We start from the raw sequence: 16351 nt of genomic DNA, 5'->3' as shown, positions 1-16351 counted from the left end.
TAAAAACTAGAACATAAATTGTCTCTTGCGAACGGCAAACAGGGGCTCAGTCTGAGATACAATCCATTATGTTGTCTTAAGCTTACGTATTTGACATAGTCCTTCCACTGCTGCCACCATTGTGAAGCGATAAGAAACCAGTAATCTCCAGGCTGGAGGCCATGCCGACTTTCTCTCTCTAACCAGCCCCTGAACACAGAATACAAAGTACTGATTAGTGCAGTTTCTTCAGACTCAATTTCTGAACAGACTGAAGACCGAATAGGGAATTAGAAGTACTATGAAATAAATTGAGGTCTTGTATGAACCTGATGATCTGTCCTTCCTCCTCGGGAGTGGCAGGCCGCAGTCCGAGAACAATATGACATACCTGAAGGGAGTGACGGGGGGGGGGGGGGGGGGGGGGGTAAGTATAGAGGAATCCCTTAATATTAAGAGACTAACATTAGAACATGAATACAAGTTTTGCAAAGTAGGTCTGGGCGATATGATGATACATTATCGATACTGTGAGAAATTGAGAGATATCATGGATATTGTGATTTTTTTTTTATAAAAAGAAAATTCATAATTATTATTACAAACTGTCTGGAAGCAGCAGATTTGATGTTACAATGTTGTACTTAATCTTTAAAACAACAAAATCTTAAGATTTTTTTCATATTTTAAGATTTTAAAATATTATTAAAAATGTTCTTTTATAAAAAAAAGTTATTTTTGTAGACATTTGTAGGCAGTTTCTGAGAATACCTATACATCACGATGCATATTGTACATTGTATGCCTTCGAGAATAGTGATATCACATTCACCGTCATATTGCCAAGCCCTAATGCAAACGCTTTCACTCATACCTGAAATAGGAGGTTGAGAAACTCGGCAGCAAGCGCACTCTGAACGCTCCATATCTGATAGTCTTCGAGAGTCAGATGGCCCTTCTATATATAATCGGAGCAAAGAGCAGCTGAAACCTTACTCTTGGTTGGTTATTCATTTCATAAAAAATATGCAACTAAACAGAAAATGGAAATATATACCTTGGTAGTGTCATGTACTTTGAGAATGTCTTCAACAATATTAGGCACACTTGACTGTAATTCCTGCAAGAACAGTAAAAGAGAAATAAATAAAGAAAGAAAGAAAGAAAGCGTGTCCTATCCGATTTAATTACGAGGATGTCTCAATTTATATTTTCCTATAGCGCCCTATATAAGGTGACTTACAGGGATTGAGTCAGTACGATTGTCCCTCCAGACCTCCAGTAGCGCAACAACCATCTCATGGATTTCTTCTCGACAAAGAACTCCATCACGGTCAGCATCGAATACTTTAAAACAAACTGATCCAAAACAAAAAGCGGGCATAAGCTCAATCAGTCTAGATGATATACCTCTATGTGCATTATACCGCAAGTATGGCATAATGAGTCATGAAGCTAAATTTGGTGCAGATTTCCATTTAATAACAAAAATTCATCAATGATGAAGCAGGATCTCCGCTTACATTTCTGTCTTTCAGCCAGAGGTCCCCTACAGCAGGCCGACAACCCACAGGAAATCTCTTTGAAGTCTATGTGATTGTCTCTGTTCTCATCAAACGCATGAAACAAACCTGATAGAAAGATTGCAAAACACAAGTCCCATTTACAGTTGAACTACTTAGTATGCAGACATACAAACACTGTCCTATGGAAAATATTGATGAATGAATGAATGAATAAATAAATAAATAAATAAATAATAATGGTGTCAAGAAGCACATACCTTCACTGATGGATGGATGAATAGGAGGAGATACCAATGGGACAAATGTCTCCAAGTCAAAGCGTCCAGTTCTTGATTGAGCTTTCAGTAACCAGTATCGCTTCTCTAGATCAATGATATCCGATTCTTCCACTGCATCCCACAAAACATTACAGTAATTTATCATTGCTAAGATTTTCTCTGCTTCGTCTCTGCCATAAAGATCATATCATTTAAGAAACCTTTTAAGATTTATGTCACAGTGCGGAGAAATTACTACACAATATGCAAAATTTCAATTAATTTGACAAGTGAACAAAGTAGGCATATAGTATTTATTATTACAAATCAACAATTATATACCCCAAGTAATATAAACAAGAATTACAAAGTGCTTTTAAAATAATCGGCAAAAGATTATTTTTGCGGTTTAAAATGTTTGCTGAAGCAACACTGGAACTGGACTGGAAAGAAACGTATGAACTTTGGGTACAAAGTATCGTCCACATAGGTCATCTACTCACTGAGCTCACCAGAAAAACAACAAAATAAATAAATTGCGTTTGTACCACTCGTCACAAAGATAAAGTCTTTGTAGCAGTGAACGTCAGACGCTTTACTGAAAAACTTTAGATCTATCTGACAGGTGATGAATAAGAACTTCAACCTAGTTATCAATCCATAATGTAAATGTTTTTTTTTTTTGTTGTTTTTTTTTTTGTTTTTTTTTAAACATTATACTTGAACAATTGAATGTCTATGCAGAATGAAACACGCTCACAGTGTGTGACCCCGGCTAATGTCTGGTAGAAGGTGGGTGTGTCGCTGTCATCGGTTAGAGTCACGCACACCCCGCTGGAGAGAAGCCAGCGGGAGAAGGTAAAAGCGTCCTTGTTTTGAAGCAGCCAGCACTTAAACTTCTCATAATTGACCTTTTCGGCCTGAAACAGATCAGATCAAAATGACAAACAATCAGTGCAACTCGCTGTAGCATAATGACCAAATGCATTAAAAACAGCAATAAAAATGATTTTCTGCAACTGAAGAAGGTAGCCGACCTCTGTAAAACACTTCCTAAGAGAGGGATGAACTTCTCCATCCACAGCTTGTAGCATGGCTTCAATGTCCTCAAGCGTAGCATAGCTGCCTGATTCACTGGCAAATAAACTAAAAATGTCTGCAAGAGACAAAAAAAAAAAAAAAAAGATCTCTCATAATGATCTCTCTGTTTGCCTGTCTGTATTCCTCATGAGAATGCTTATTAGGCCCGGTATGATAACTACTTTTGTTGGACGATATATTCTCCCAAAAATAAATGCGATAAACAATATGATTGTCATTTTAAGACCATTTTATGCCACCGGTATAATAGCATAATAATGCACGATACACACTTTAAGTACATGCTTTCAAAGAGCAATGACCTTTTAATCCGTAAAACTACTCACACACTGAAATTGGAATGACAAAAATGTAGCTTTTGTCTTCTGATGAAAATATCCTTTAAATTTAGTCAATACTTCATCATGTCATAATGACTGTAATATTATTTCAGGAGCTTTTGTCAAAGTACACTGTTGTAATAGAATATTGTGAATTCTTTATGCTTTAGTTCATTTTCTGTGTTGTAGTGCTCTGTTGCAGAAAGAGTGACTTACCACTCTACCTAGCGTTCTACTATTATGTTCACGTTTTTGCATGTGTGTCATTTTGTGCAGAAGCAAGTTGTAATATTAAGTTTATGTTGTGTATACAATACTGTACAAAAGTCTTGGGCAACCTGTTTTTTTAGTACAATCTTTGTTATAGATTTTTTTATTTTATGTCTTCTACAGTACAAAAACATTTTAGATTTACAAACATTAGTTTTCCAGCACAAAAGGAAATGTTACAGAAAAATGTTTGCACGTCAGTAAAGACATATAAGCAGTATATTAAAAAAACAATGATGGCTGCTGAATTCTGCTGCAAAAATAACAGATATAGTGTCCAGAAGAACCGTGGCTGGTTCTGCAAGATGCTCAATAAAACTTACAGCTTATTTCCTTATAAAACTGCACTAATTGTACCTAGAATACTTTTTTCTTTTTTTTAAGCAAAGGGTCGTCACACCAAATATTGCCATTGTTTCATTTATTACTGCTCTTTACAGAATTTTTATTTATTTATTTATTTATTTTTAATAGAGAAACATTTAATTTCATTATTTTTGAAGGCATCTTTGCGCTACAGCATTTCTTTGCATGAGTCTTTTGCACAGTACTGTATGTCCGATTAATCTCATATGTGTGTAGGATGCGTTTGGGCGAGTTAGTTAACCCACTAGTAAAGCACTTCAGTTTATCGGTGTTAATTCACTGTTCAGCTTCAGCTCACGCAACTTAATTAGGTCAATCCCCGTCATTACTGACTATGACTGGATTATTAGAAACACTAGAACTATTCTTTCTAGATTTTTCTTCTTCAAAAAACAGTTAGTGCATTGTTAATATCTTGTGTGTGTGTGTCATTTTTTTCAACAGTATGTTTTAATTGAAATTGGTGCTACACGCCTTAAATTCAAATGCACAGTTTTTGCACACGAACTTGAATTTTTATCTTAAATTCGATGAATATTCAAAGCTCGGTTTTTAATTTGACAGCCCTAGAGCCCTTACCGTACGATAAGTCGATAACATAATCATCATGACAGGCCTAATCCTGATCACTTCAAACATTTTAGAATCTACTGACAGCCTCTACACTAGCTGTCAGAGAGAGATCACTCACATCTCGCCTTTTCTTCATCCCGTCCTCTTGTGAGCAGCACCAAGCCAACGATAAGGTTATTAAAATGCAGACCTTTCGATGTGCCACCAAATGAACTATAGATCACCTACAAGGAAAAACAATTGATAATTAAACCTAGTGCTAGCCAAACAATCTCAAATAAAATGATCATAACAGGCATCAAATTTGCTCAGATCACTAGTATTAGTTGATCAGCAATCCTAATGGGCATTTTCTAACTTCAAAAACATTCCACACATTTACACACTCAAGTACAGTACATTGGTTTTCCTACTTACACCCGTCGCCAGCTAAAATGTCTACATATATAAAGTACAGATTAATTCTAACCACAACTGTTGAATTAAATGCAAGCTGCAGTATTTAGTGTCAACATTAGCAACAGAAATTATCCTGTCAGCTTTAAACAAGTCTAAAATTGACAATCTCAGCAAATCACCCCCCTAATGTACTTACTGAACAAAAGCCAAGGAGAATCATTACATTGAAATGTTAGTTTGAAAGCCCCACCACCTTTCCAATCTCTTAACTCATTTTTAAAACATTTTATTAATCTGGTTTCCTTATAGGAAACCTTTTTTTTTTGCACACACCATCTAATGAGACTCAAAGGCTGATTAATCTACTACGTAACGGTTATCAGATGGATATTTCGCTTCTTTTGAATGAAGAGAGAGACCTCCTTCAGATTGACCGCATTTGACTAAAAGGTCATAACTTGAAATTTCTGACTTCCATCTAGGAAAAAACAAGAAAACGCCTCCTCAATTCAGAATTCCTATTTGGTAACAGTCGACTGTTTTGAGGTGGAAAATATACTTCAGTCAGTTATCTAGCTAGCTTGTTGCTAACAAATGACAAACAGGGAGGCATCCATGTTTTTCCCGCCTTTGCAGTTTGAATGCTCGGAGGACGAAAATGACGGAGTTACGACTTCCCACTTCCAAGGCAAGTCAAATGCAACATTAGGTGTATACATAAAGGTTTGACCATCAGCCAGATTAGTACATGTTTATTAAAATGCACATATAGTGGGGTCCACATTGAAAATCTGGGAAAAAATTTTATTCAACTTGGAGAATTATGAACATTTTAAAACAATGAAAGAAAATTTTTTGACTATTCAGCATCCCACAACATTTCTAGGACAGTGTATAAATGCAAGTACATTTGTGATATTGCTCATTTTATCTCCCTTGAACAAAAGGTCAGACGTTTATCCATACCATCGAAGACATGTTGAGAAGGCATTCCGATGGATTTGATCTAAAATGGATCACCAGGTTTTACATAAACTTGTTGACTCCATGCCAGCTCGAGCACACACCATCATTAAAGCAAAAAGGGGACGTACCAAATATTAAAACTCTGAAATTCATGTAAATATGTCTAAGATTCTACATTTCACTCAAGTTATTGATGATCGTCTAATTCGTAATGAAAAAAAAAATAGCATTAAATTATAAAAGCATGCAAAATAGAAGCATTTTCTTCATTAGCGGTCCCAGACTTTTTGGAGCCCACCGCATAACATATCTGAATAAAGTGTAAGCATGATTCCTAGACAGGAAAAGGAAGTGGTCATGTGCCTCAGCTTCATAAGAAGTGAGACTAACATTAGTTTGCAGGAACAATGATAAATAGTGAAACTGGTGGTCAAATACATTGGAGACACAAAACAGCAATTTATACATCAGGTCAATTAAGCAAAGAGGCTGCTTCACAGCCAAGTATTTATTTTTGCTATCGAGCTTTTAACCTTGCTCATCATGCAGGTATATAATGAGGAAAGAGCAACACTGAATTCACAAATAAGGAACAAAAAGTATTTTTAAATAGAAGAAAATGAAGAATGCCTAAAGTAACTTTTAAACCGATACAGTCCTTAAATTACTTCACAGTATAACTTAAGTATATAACAGTATTACTACATTGTATTAAGTATATTATAATTTATGAAAAAAAATACAAACACAAATACCATAACATCTCTAATAATAGGCTTAAAGTTGTCTTTAAGCCATTTTGGAGCCATTTTCCTGCTGGAAGACCTACTTGTGACCAAGACCAAGTTTAACTTTCTGGCTGATGTCTTGAGGTGTTCAGTATTTCTAGATAATCCTCCTTCTGCATGATTCCATATATTTTCTGAAGTGCACCAGTCCCTTTTCTAGCAAAACACACACCCCCCCACACACACACAACATGAAGCTGCCACCCCCATGCTTCACAACTGAAACATAACAATTATTCCATATAGATTACCAAAATATTTGCACTACTATTTCATTACTTTGAAATCAGTATTATATATTATAAAACTATGTGTCTTCATTTAAATGCTGCATTAAATACAATTAGATGTACGAACAAGAATAGGTTGTTTATTTATAATATGTTGTTTTAGGAAAATAACCAAAGATGGGGACATAATGCTACCACCCTCATGCTTCACACTTGTCATGGTGTTCTTCGGCTTAAAAACCTCACACTTTTTGCTCCATAGATAGCTGTGACGGTTAAGGCCAAACAGTTCAACTGTTGTTTCATCTGACCACAGAACACTTTGGTCACCTGCAATGTCTTTGTTATGCCAGTCTTACAGTAGAGACTTCAACTTTGTACGAGAGCCTTTCAGGCCAAGGCGATGTAGGACTCTATTAATAGTGGATGTACATACATACATTTGTACCTGATCCCTCCAACTACTTCACCAGTTAATTTGTGCGTGTTCAGTGAAATCTTTCAGATCAAAGTTCATTCATCGCTTGGGAGTTAATTCGTGCCTCCTTCCTAAATGATGTAGTGTCTGTGTGGTATCAATATGTATTTTTTTAATTTGCATACAATTCTTTGTACAGATGGTCATGGCACCTTCAGCTGTTTGGAAAATGCTCATAAGGAAGAAACCAAACTTGAGGAGGTCCAAAATGTATTTTTGGTGGTCTTGGCTGTGTCGCTAGGAATTTTCCATGGCATCAAAGGCACCTAAAAATTACCTAATGTGAACAAAGTAGAAGTCCTAGTTGACTTGTCAAAAGAAATGTTGGTGTTGTGTGGAGTCATGAAAAACTGATATTGAAAATCATTAGCCTAGGTGTATGTAAAACTTTGGCCTCGTCTGTATATTGCACACCAAGTAATTAAAAGAGTTTGTTTCAGTCTCAGTCTTGTAATAATTTCACACTGCCTTACAGTTAACCTCAAATTCCACTTACATGCCACATGATCATGCCCAAATCTGTTCTGTTGATCAGGTTCACACACATTCCCGAGGAGTTCAACTCCACAGTATATTAATCAAATTCTGTTAAATTAATCTAGCTTGCAGTGAAAACCACATTCTGTTACATGAAGTAAATGAAAGAGATTAATCACAGGGTTTCGCAATTAACCGGGTTAATTGCAAAGGCTGGATCAGTTGTTTAGAATAACACAGAATCCTCTGACTGCATCCAAGTAGACAAATTTCCCTTCATTTGCGATTAACAGAAAATAAGCTCTGCAGTTATAATTATGAGATATAATAATAAAAGTGTACAAAAAAATTTATACAATTTATAAGTTTTTCTTTATTAAATAACAACAGAGTTTAAAATAGTGTATTATTCAGTCCCTCCAGGATTTTGTGATTGCAGAAATTAAGGCAAAATCAAGCAAACTCCACAATATTCTGACTTGCATGCAATTTTTTTAAATTACAGCAGATTTGGGCCCAGATGCATCATGTAACATCACAACGTGCATTCAGCCAAAGCCCTCTTCGATTCACGTGCATCGAACATAAAAGGTCTAATTTACCAACAAACATCACTGCGAAACAGTTTGCAAAACAATTTTGCGCGATTGTGATTTTGCCGATTCAAGTAGTTTTCCGCAAAAAAAAGAAAAAAACAAACAAACACACAAACAAACAAACACAAAAATATTCAAGTTGCATCGCAAATTTTGGAAAAAAGCCACAGTAAAATCAAGCATGTTTGGCCACAACAATCACAAAAAGAACTCCGCGATATCCTGTACGGAGTGATTATTAATTGTCTGCAATATTGTGAATTACCTGTTACTATAGAAACATTAGAAAAGCTGTTATTTAACTTACAGCCAACGCTACTGTCAGAGCTGCTATTATAGAAAATGAATCAACATCATCTGACCAAATTCGAGAATTCAACAGTGGTGTGGTGAACAAACTGATATATAAACTGTAGATCACCAATACTGCACTGTATTGTGTTTAATAATCATGATTCAAATATATCTAATAGCGATGCACCGATGAAGCGGCCGATGGCCCATAGCGTTTTATCGGCTTTATCGGCCGATACATCGGTGCATCGCTATTAGATATAGTTTAAAACCAGCTGATGATCAGGGCCGATTATATCCCGTCAATCAAAAGAGTTCGGGAAAACATCGATTTCATGCTGTGTGTAAAGATGATGTCTCTTGCGTGGAATGACGACAAAACTGCACTTTTTATATATATATATATATATATATATATATATATATATATATATATATATATATATATATATATATATATATATATATATATATATATATCTCACAGATTACCAGTTTGATGTAAATAATGAAGTAGAAATGCTTTTGTTTTGGTGAGTGAGTGAGACTATGAGACTAAAAGGAGGTTTTTTAGAATTCAGTCGATGTTAATATGAATTAATAACATTCAATAAGTTAAGAAATCTTAATTTAATTTTCAGAATGTAGTTCATGTGTTCATGTTAATTAGAGTAATGTGTTTTCTGTTTATGAGACCAGTTACTGTGAAACAACTTGTTGAAATGGAGAGAATAAAGTTTTTATTTGCATTTCTTTCAGAATTCTTTTAAATTAATTATTATTCATTTAAAAGAAGGCATAAAAGGCAGCAGTATTGGTATCGGTATCAGCCGATATCACTCTGAATAATCGGTTATCGGTATCCGCTGAGAAATTTAGTATCGGTGCATCCCTAATAACTAATATGCAGCCCTTCCTCAAGTTAACCGGTTTTTCCTGCCATATCAGAGTAAACCTGGTGCATGATCCCTATAAAAACAGAAGACCAGTCAGTTAAGCGATCATGGTCACTGTACAGATGCTCAGTGTGCAATTCTGAGCAAGAAAATCTTTCCAAAACCTGCACAGACAAATATAACATGCTGAAACACGCAGAGACGCATTCGACATGCCCAACACACAAACAGGTCATATTTTACCACCCTGAACAGAAAGTATTCACAAGCCCTACATCATGTGAAAAACGACTGCAATGCAAACAGGTCTTACCTCAGAGATATTGAGCGGAACCATGTCCCCCAGCACTTCCTTGAAGAAGCATTGCTGACTCATATAGCAGGACAGGCCACAGGTCCTCCTGAAGGCATCCCTCAGCCTTTTCAGCTCCACATCAGTGACTGAAAGATAAGGAATAAAGCAATCAGAGAAACTGGTGCAGAGAGAGAGAGGAGGAGGACAGGGTAATATGACAATGTAAAGAGTTCCTTTCATTTTTAGGACAAATTTTGTTAGTTAAATCGTTATAATGAAATGCCTATTTAAACATCAGTGCTCAGACTAGGTGTGCTGACTGCTTAGACACAGGAGAATTTGCTAAGCATAGATTTAAGTGGATTTAACCGGGTGTTTACATATAAAAGTTACCGCCTATGAAGATTTAAAGTCCCCATGAATTGGCTTGAAAGCTGTGATTTGATTCTGCAGAAATTCTGAGTCAGAGTGATCGCATGTTGAAGTGTTTGGTTTATGAAACAGCCAGCAGCGTTCTATATACGGCACACCCCAACCTAATCCCAGCAAATGTAACAGTAGGATAATGAACTAGCGAAATATGAAGAACAGAGAATAATTTAACAAGAGCATTTTTCAACACCGGAGGATTTCATACCACCGCCTTAACCCATGCCTTAACAAGGGTGATATCCTAGATGTTGAGGTGCTGTGTGTTTTGACAGCGCCAGGTCATCACCAGGAGGCATCTGACACATCTAAGTGGTACGTAGATAAAAATGACATTACACGCTATTCTTGATTGAGAAGACGGAATCGCTTTTTCAGTCAGTCTCTGAGAGCGCGACGTTCTGGCGTTGAACATCCCCAAGTTGGTAATACACTCCAACCCCTGAAACCACTGCACGAGGCAAGTTCTATGGAATTAAATTTCTGCCAAAAGTATTGAACGTAACTTTTCAAGAAATGAAAAACAACACTCAGTTTAAAAATTGTAACATGGTCTTCAAATTAACAGCGTTTATTAAGCTTCCTTTTCGCTAATCATGGCTTATGAATGCGCCGCCAGAGTTTTCATTTAGGCTTTCAAACTTTTCATTTACGTTTGCCATTCTGGCACAAACCTCACGTGTGGGCGGGCTTAACAGCTATTTCCTCTCATTGGCTAGTCAGATTTGGATCGACAGCTCCCTGACCTGGAAGTAAACACTTCAGCGTTGTGAATTTTGGGAGAATGTTCTGGATGTGGTACAGTGTTTGTACTTTGAAGTGGAAATTACTTACTGTACTTAGTCAGTATATTAGTTCGTAATTAATATTTGTGGTTTGGGTAGTTTCATACGATTATCTTTTGAGATGAGCTCTCAGGAACGGCACAGAGCGTTGTCGTTATCACCATCCTCCTCCTCCTCAGCTGGACCCTCGAGCTGTCGATCCAAATCTCACTAGCCAATGAGAGTAAATCGCTGTTAAGCCCCGCCCACACGAGAGGTTCTTCCAGAATGGCGAACGTAAACGAGAAACTCCGGCAGCGCATTCATAAACCACGATCATCAAAAATAATGCTGCTAACAAAAGAATGCTGTTTATATGAAGACCTTGTTCAATGTTTGCTATTGAGGTCACTGTTTTCAGTTTCAGTGTTTTTCTTCGTTCTCGTTGTATATTTTTGTTCATCTCTTGAGGGAAAAAAAAAAGTTACATTCAATACTTCTGGCACAAATTTAATTCCATAAAGATCAAGCAAAAATCACACAGACAAACCATGTTTGTTGCTAACCACCTGCTACTGTAGAGCAAGACACACCCCCTGGGGGCGGGACATATACTAGTACTAGTACAGGATGAATCATGAAAAAAAAAATTATCATTTTCCCAAAAGTGACAAGCTTTAAACTTAAAATATTTTCAAAACAAATTTTAAGAACAATATCATTATGGTGTCTATAGCACTAAGATACTCTATAAAAAGCTCTAAAACACCTATTTTGATTTCAGGGACACTTTAAAGACCAGTGCTCAGGCCGGTGGAGTGCAAAGTGCTTATACACGGCAGGATTTAGGGTTTAAATATGATTTCGGTAATGGCCAAACAACAACATGTTCTGTTTACATGTTTACACAATAACGGAAACATTACAGCCTGTGCAGATTTAAGATTCACACTGATGTGAGTTGCGCAATAAGCTAAGCTAAAAGCACTCCACATAAACAAGCGAGCTAACATTACAGATGCATGTACAAATCCTGGAACAGACACAACATTTTTTTAATAAAAAATATTAGTTAAAAAAAGGTGCAATTTACTGTCTGGTTCATTGAATGAATTGATATTGTATCTGGTTTTATCCTAGTTGCTGCAGGTCTGTATGTTAGCAGCTAGTTATTAAGCAGCTAAATGACAGCTGTCTAGACTATTGTTGTTAATCATATATTCTGGACAGACACTCAAAAGGAACAAAGTCTGCTTCCTCAAGCACACAAGGACACAATAATTCGTTTCAGCTCAACGTCAACAGCAGTCTAAGGCTAGATAAACACAGCTAGCACTGAGTATGACAGATGACTAGCGTGCTAATTGAGCTGCTTGTTGCTAATACACATCACACTGGAGCTTGCTAGCTCGATAGCTATCTGCATAAACTACACGCTTTCCAACAGCTGCGACACCTCACCTCTTTTCACCGCCTCGTCGTAAGAAAGGAAACCAATCCTGGATTCTTTGGCCCCCATGTTTTTGTCATTTCATATCAAAGAGGACACCATAACATAACTGTTGATATAACTGTCTCTCTACCACTGCATATGAGAGACTTTATTCTTTCAGCTATTCCCCCTCGTGACGCGCACCTCAGGCTCAGTCCCAAATAGCTCCGTATTCCCTACATGAGTGCCTATGATAGCGATGAAATAAAGATGTCCTCTGCCTAAATAGTGCACTGTCCTGTGCACTAGGGGGCGTTTTTGGGATTCAGCCGAAGAGAGTGAGTCTTTGGGAGACGAATCGTTCAAATGAATCGTATGACAGTGAATCACAAATCTGCCGCATTCGAGTCAGCGCTACTTAATTACCCGGTTAATTAGCCTAGTCCTGTTACTGCAGTGCTAATTCATATGACAAGCTAACTCGAATAACAGTATATACATTGCTTGCAGTAAAAACTATTTGAGAATACATAATACAATTATATTGAAGCCCATATCCACCATTTAAAGAAATCCTCCGAATTGTCTCATTATTATGAGATACTAAGTCATAATTGTAAGATTGTCAAGTATTGATTTCGAGATAGTAGGTCATCATTATAAAATATTAAGTCATAATTTCGAGATATTAGGTCACAATTATGAAATACTAAGCCATAATTATGAGATACTGAGTCATGATTTCAAGATACTAAGTCATAATTATGAGGTATCAAGTCATAACTGGAAGATATTAAGTCACAATTTTGAGATGCCAAGTCACAATTTCAAGAGACTAAGTCACAACTATAAGATATTAAGTCATAATTATGAAATACCAAGTCATAACTCCAGGATAAGTTACAATTGTGAGACACAAAGTCATTCTAGTCAGTATGCCAATGTCTTAACCACTGAGCTACCACTGCCCACTTCCTGTTAAAATTGGCATATAGGCCTACATTTTGATTTTGACAGGTTTTTTTTTTTGTTTGTTTGTTTGTTTGTTTGTTTTGTTTTTTGCTTTGGTTTTTATTAAGAACTTATTGTATACTTGGCTCGAGGAATTACATTGCTCTCTAAACCAACACAACAGGCTGTAAGAAAGACATTTGTACCAGAAGTTTGTTACTGGGTTTGATGTTGTGTTAAGGCGATTATCACTGTCAATATTTGGTGTATCAATCTGGTGAAATGCTGTAGCTTAAAAATAATGAAATAAATGGCTTTTTAGAAAATTAGATATGCATACCAGAAGCCTGGAAGCACAGTGTCACATCTGCCTGGGACATTTCACCACCACACCAACAGAGGGCACCCTCCATCAAATTCTAGCACACTTCTTTCATTGTCATGTTCATGTCCTGTTCCCAAATTGTGAACCCTATCCAATTTTTCCCCATTTGGGCAAGTTTTGAGATATTTCTTGCCTTGAACGACTTGACCCTTGCCTTTCCTCTTTGTCTGGATTGTGGAATTCACACAACAGTATGTCACTGTTTTAGTAAATATAATGGACAAATACCTTCACTGAACTTAAGATTGAATTGATAAGATTGAACTATTGTAACTCTCCTCTTCAGTTCACCCCACAGGTTTTCTGTGGACCAGGGGGACCAGGATGGCCATGGCAAGACCTTGATTTTGTGGTCAGTAAACCATTTTTGTGTTGATTTTGATGTATGTTCTGGATCATTGTCCTGCTGGAACATCCAACCACGGCCCATTTTAAGCTTTCTGGTGGAGGTAGTCAGGTTTTCATTTAATATCTGTTGATCCTTGGAGATTTTTTGGCCACTCGAACCATCCTCTTCACAGTGCTTTGAGACAATATAGAAATGCATCCAATTCCAGGTTGATTCATAACATTTCCATTTGACTGGAACGTCTTAATTATTACCCTGATGGTGGAAAAGGGCATTTTCAATGCTTGTGCTATTTTCTTATAGCCACTTCCCATTTTGTGAAGCTCAACAACCTTTTGCTGCACATCAGAGCTATATTCTTTGGTCTTCTCCATTGTTACCTCATATTTATACCCCTGTGAAACAGGAAGCCATGATGGAACAATTTCCTGTTCCTAGTCACCCAGGTGTACTAAAAAATGTAAAATATCAATGGGAATATGCTTCAAATATATTTTTCTTATATGAATTCACAGGGGTGCCAATAATTGTTGCACACCTATATTTAACAAAGATACTTTTTTTTTATAAACCTGTGTTGTGTTTGCAATTGTTTGATATCCATGAGAGCAGAGTATTTTTGTGATTTTTTTTTTTTAACACAAGATTAGGTTAAGTTTAAAAATTAAAGACCAATTTTCACAGACTTCTCTGCTCATATGTACCAAGGGTGCCAATATTAGTGGTGGGCAATGTATGCAGAATATTGTGCAGAAATTCACTAAAGCTGACATGCAATAAAGCAAAGCTTTTGCTGTGCAATCAGTATTTCTGTTAATCATTTCTCTCTACTGCATGCTTCTAAAACACAAACGTTCACCACCATGGACAAGAGGAAAATGTAACTTTATTTGTCGACATTAACAATGTAAAGAATGGGGGTGGTATAGCACCATTTGATTGTGACCACAAATGACTAATCAAACTATCCATCTTCTATACCGCTTTATCCTTTTCAGGGCCACGGGGAAACCTGGAGCCTATCCCAGGGAGCATCAGGCACAAGGCGGGGTACACCTTGGACAGGGTACCAATCCATCGCAGAGCACAATCACATACACTACAGACACTTTGGACATGCCAATCAACCTGGGGGAGGAAACCAGAGTACCCAGAGGAAACCCCCGCAGCATAGGGAGAACATGCAAACTCCGCACACACAGGGCTATGGTGGGAATCGAACCCCCAACCCTGGAGGTGTGAGGTGAACGTGCTAACCACTAAGCCACCGTGCCCACCTAATCAAACTAGCATTGTGTTAAATCGCATACTTGTGTAGTATTCTAGACAGTGATTGACTATTAACAAAAAACATTTTTCCTATTATGGCTAGTGTTTATATTTTAAATTGTAGCGTTCTTGAAAGTTTTGTTTTGAGTACCAGTCATCTGGATTTTCCAGATTAGTAAATACTTTTGAATGTAGGATCAGATTTTGATTTGAGGCGCAGCTCAAGTTTCAAAGAGAAACAGAGTTCATCAGTCTGTTTAATATCTTTGTGCAAGAAATTGCTCAACAATCGGACAGGGATGTTTTGGCGCTGACGTGCCATCTAGTGGATGCTGCATTTAATCCTCCAGATGTACATAACGTACGCAGACAGGTATGTGAACAATGCTGCTCGCATTGCTGCTGCTTCTGCACGCACGTGAAAAGTCATGCCTCCAGTATTAACCAAACATTAGAAGACAAATTGGCACTGTGTTATATTTCCATCCACATTCTGAAAAAATCTGCCAGTTGTGCTACTTTTTATTCCTATTTCTTGGAACTGGTTAGTAGTTCTTGCATGCAAGCAGTTGGACAATTGTGCTCAAGACCAATTGTTTTTCTTTGCAGTTTTCATACATCATGATTGCAGGTTTATATCAGATAAATTTTCCTCCACTGATTACTTTGTACTGATTTTCACAGACCTCATAGATTTGATTAATGATACTGTTTAACCAACATAAATTGCTTTGATCATCAGGCTGTGGCCTCTCAAATCTCGGCGTGAATAATCTTTTTTTTTTGTTAGAAAAGACTGCTTTGGTGCATTTTTTCCCAGAAAGTATTCAAGATTCAAGATTGAATTTTGTTTGTGAAAATTCCTGTAAAAAAAAAAAAAGGGTAATTCTAATTTAGATCAGTATTCAGACCCTTTATTCAAACCTTTGTAGAAGCACTTTTGGCAGGAGTTATAGTTTCG

The 16351-nt window shown here is 36.9% G+C and overlaps 1 protein-coding gene across 1 annotated transcript in view; it reads right to left on the bottom strand.

The window, feature by feature from the left end:
* The window catches only part of LOC108277262 (ubiquitin carboxyl-terminal hydrolase 32), a 30682-nt gene extending 18031 nt beyond the window's left edge, over nt 1-12651 (bottom strand). The window contains exons 1-12 of the mRNA XM_017489842.3: nt 12466-12651; nt 9830-9957; nt 4511-4616; nt 2800-2918; nt 2523-2682; nt 1763-1894; nt 1503-1610; nt 1223-1338; nt 1037-1099; nt 854-937; nt 309-370; nt 87-189 (exon numbers count right to left, since the gene is read on the bottom strand). Coding sequence (XP_017345331.1) covers nt 87-189; nt 309-370; nt 854-937; nt 1037-1099; nt 1223-1338; nt 1503-1610; nt 1763-1894; nt 2523-2682; nt 2800-2918; nt 4511-4616; nt 9830-9957; nt 12466-12523 — 1239 coding nt within the window. The 5' untranslated portion in view covers nt 12524-12651. The remainder of the gene's footprint in view (nt 1-86; nt 190-308; nt 371-853; nt 938-1036; nt 1100-1222; nt 1339-1502; nt 1611-1762; nt 1895-2522; nt 2683-2799; nt 2919-4510; nt 4617-9829; nt 9958-12465) is intronic.
* Nucleotides 12652-16351: the final 3700 nt, after the last annotated feature.

The sequence above is a fragment of the Ictalurus punctatus genome, chromosome 16, assembly GCF_001660625.3.
Source record: "Ictalurus punctatus breed USDA103 chromosome 16, Coco_2.0, whole genome shotgun sequence".
NCBI lineage: Eukaryota > Metazoa > Chordata > Actinopteri > Siluriformes > Ictaluridae > Ictalurus > Ictalurus punctatus.
This window is presented reverse-complemented; position numbering and strand designations above follow the sequence as displayed.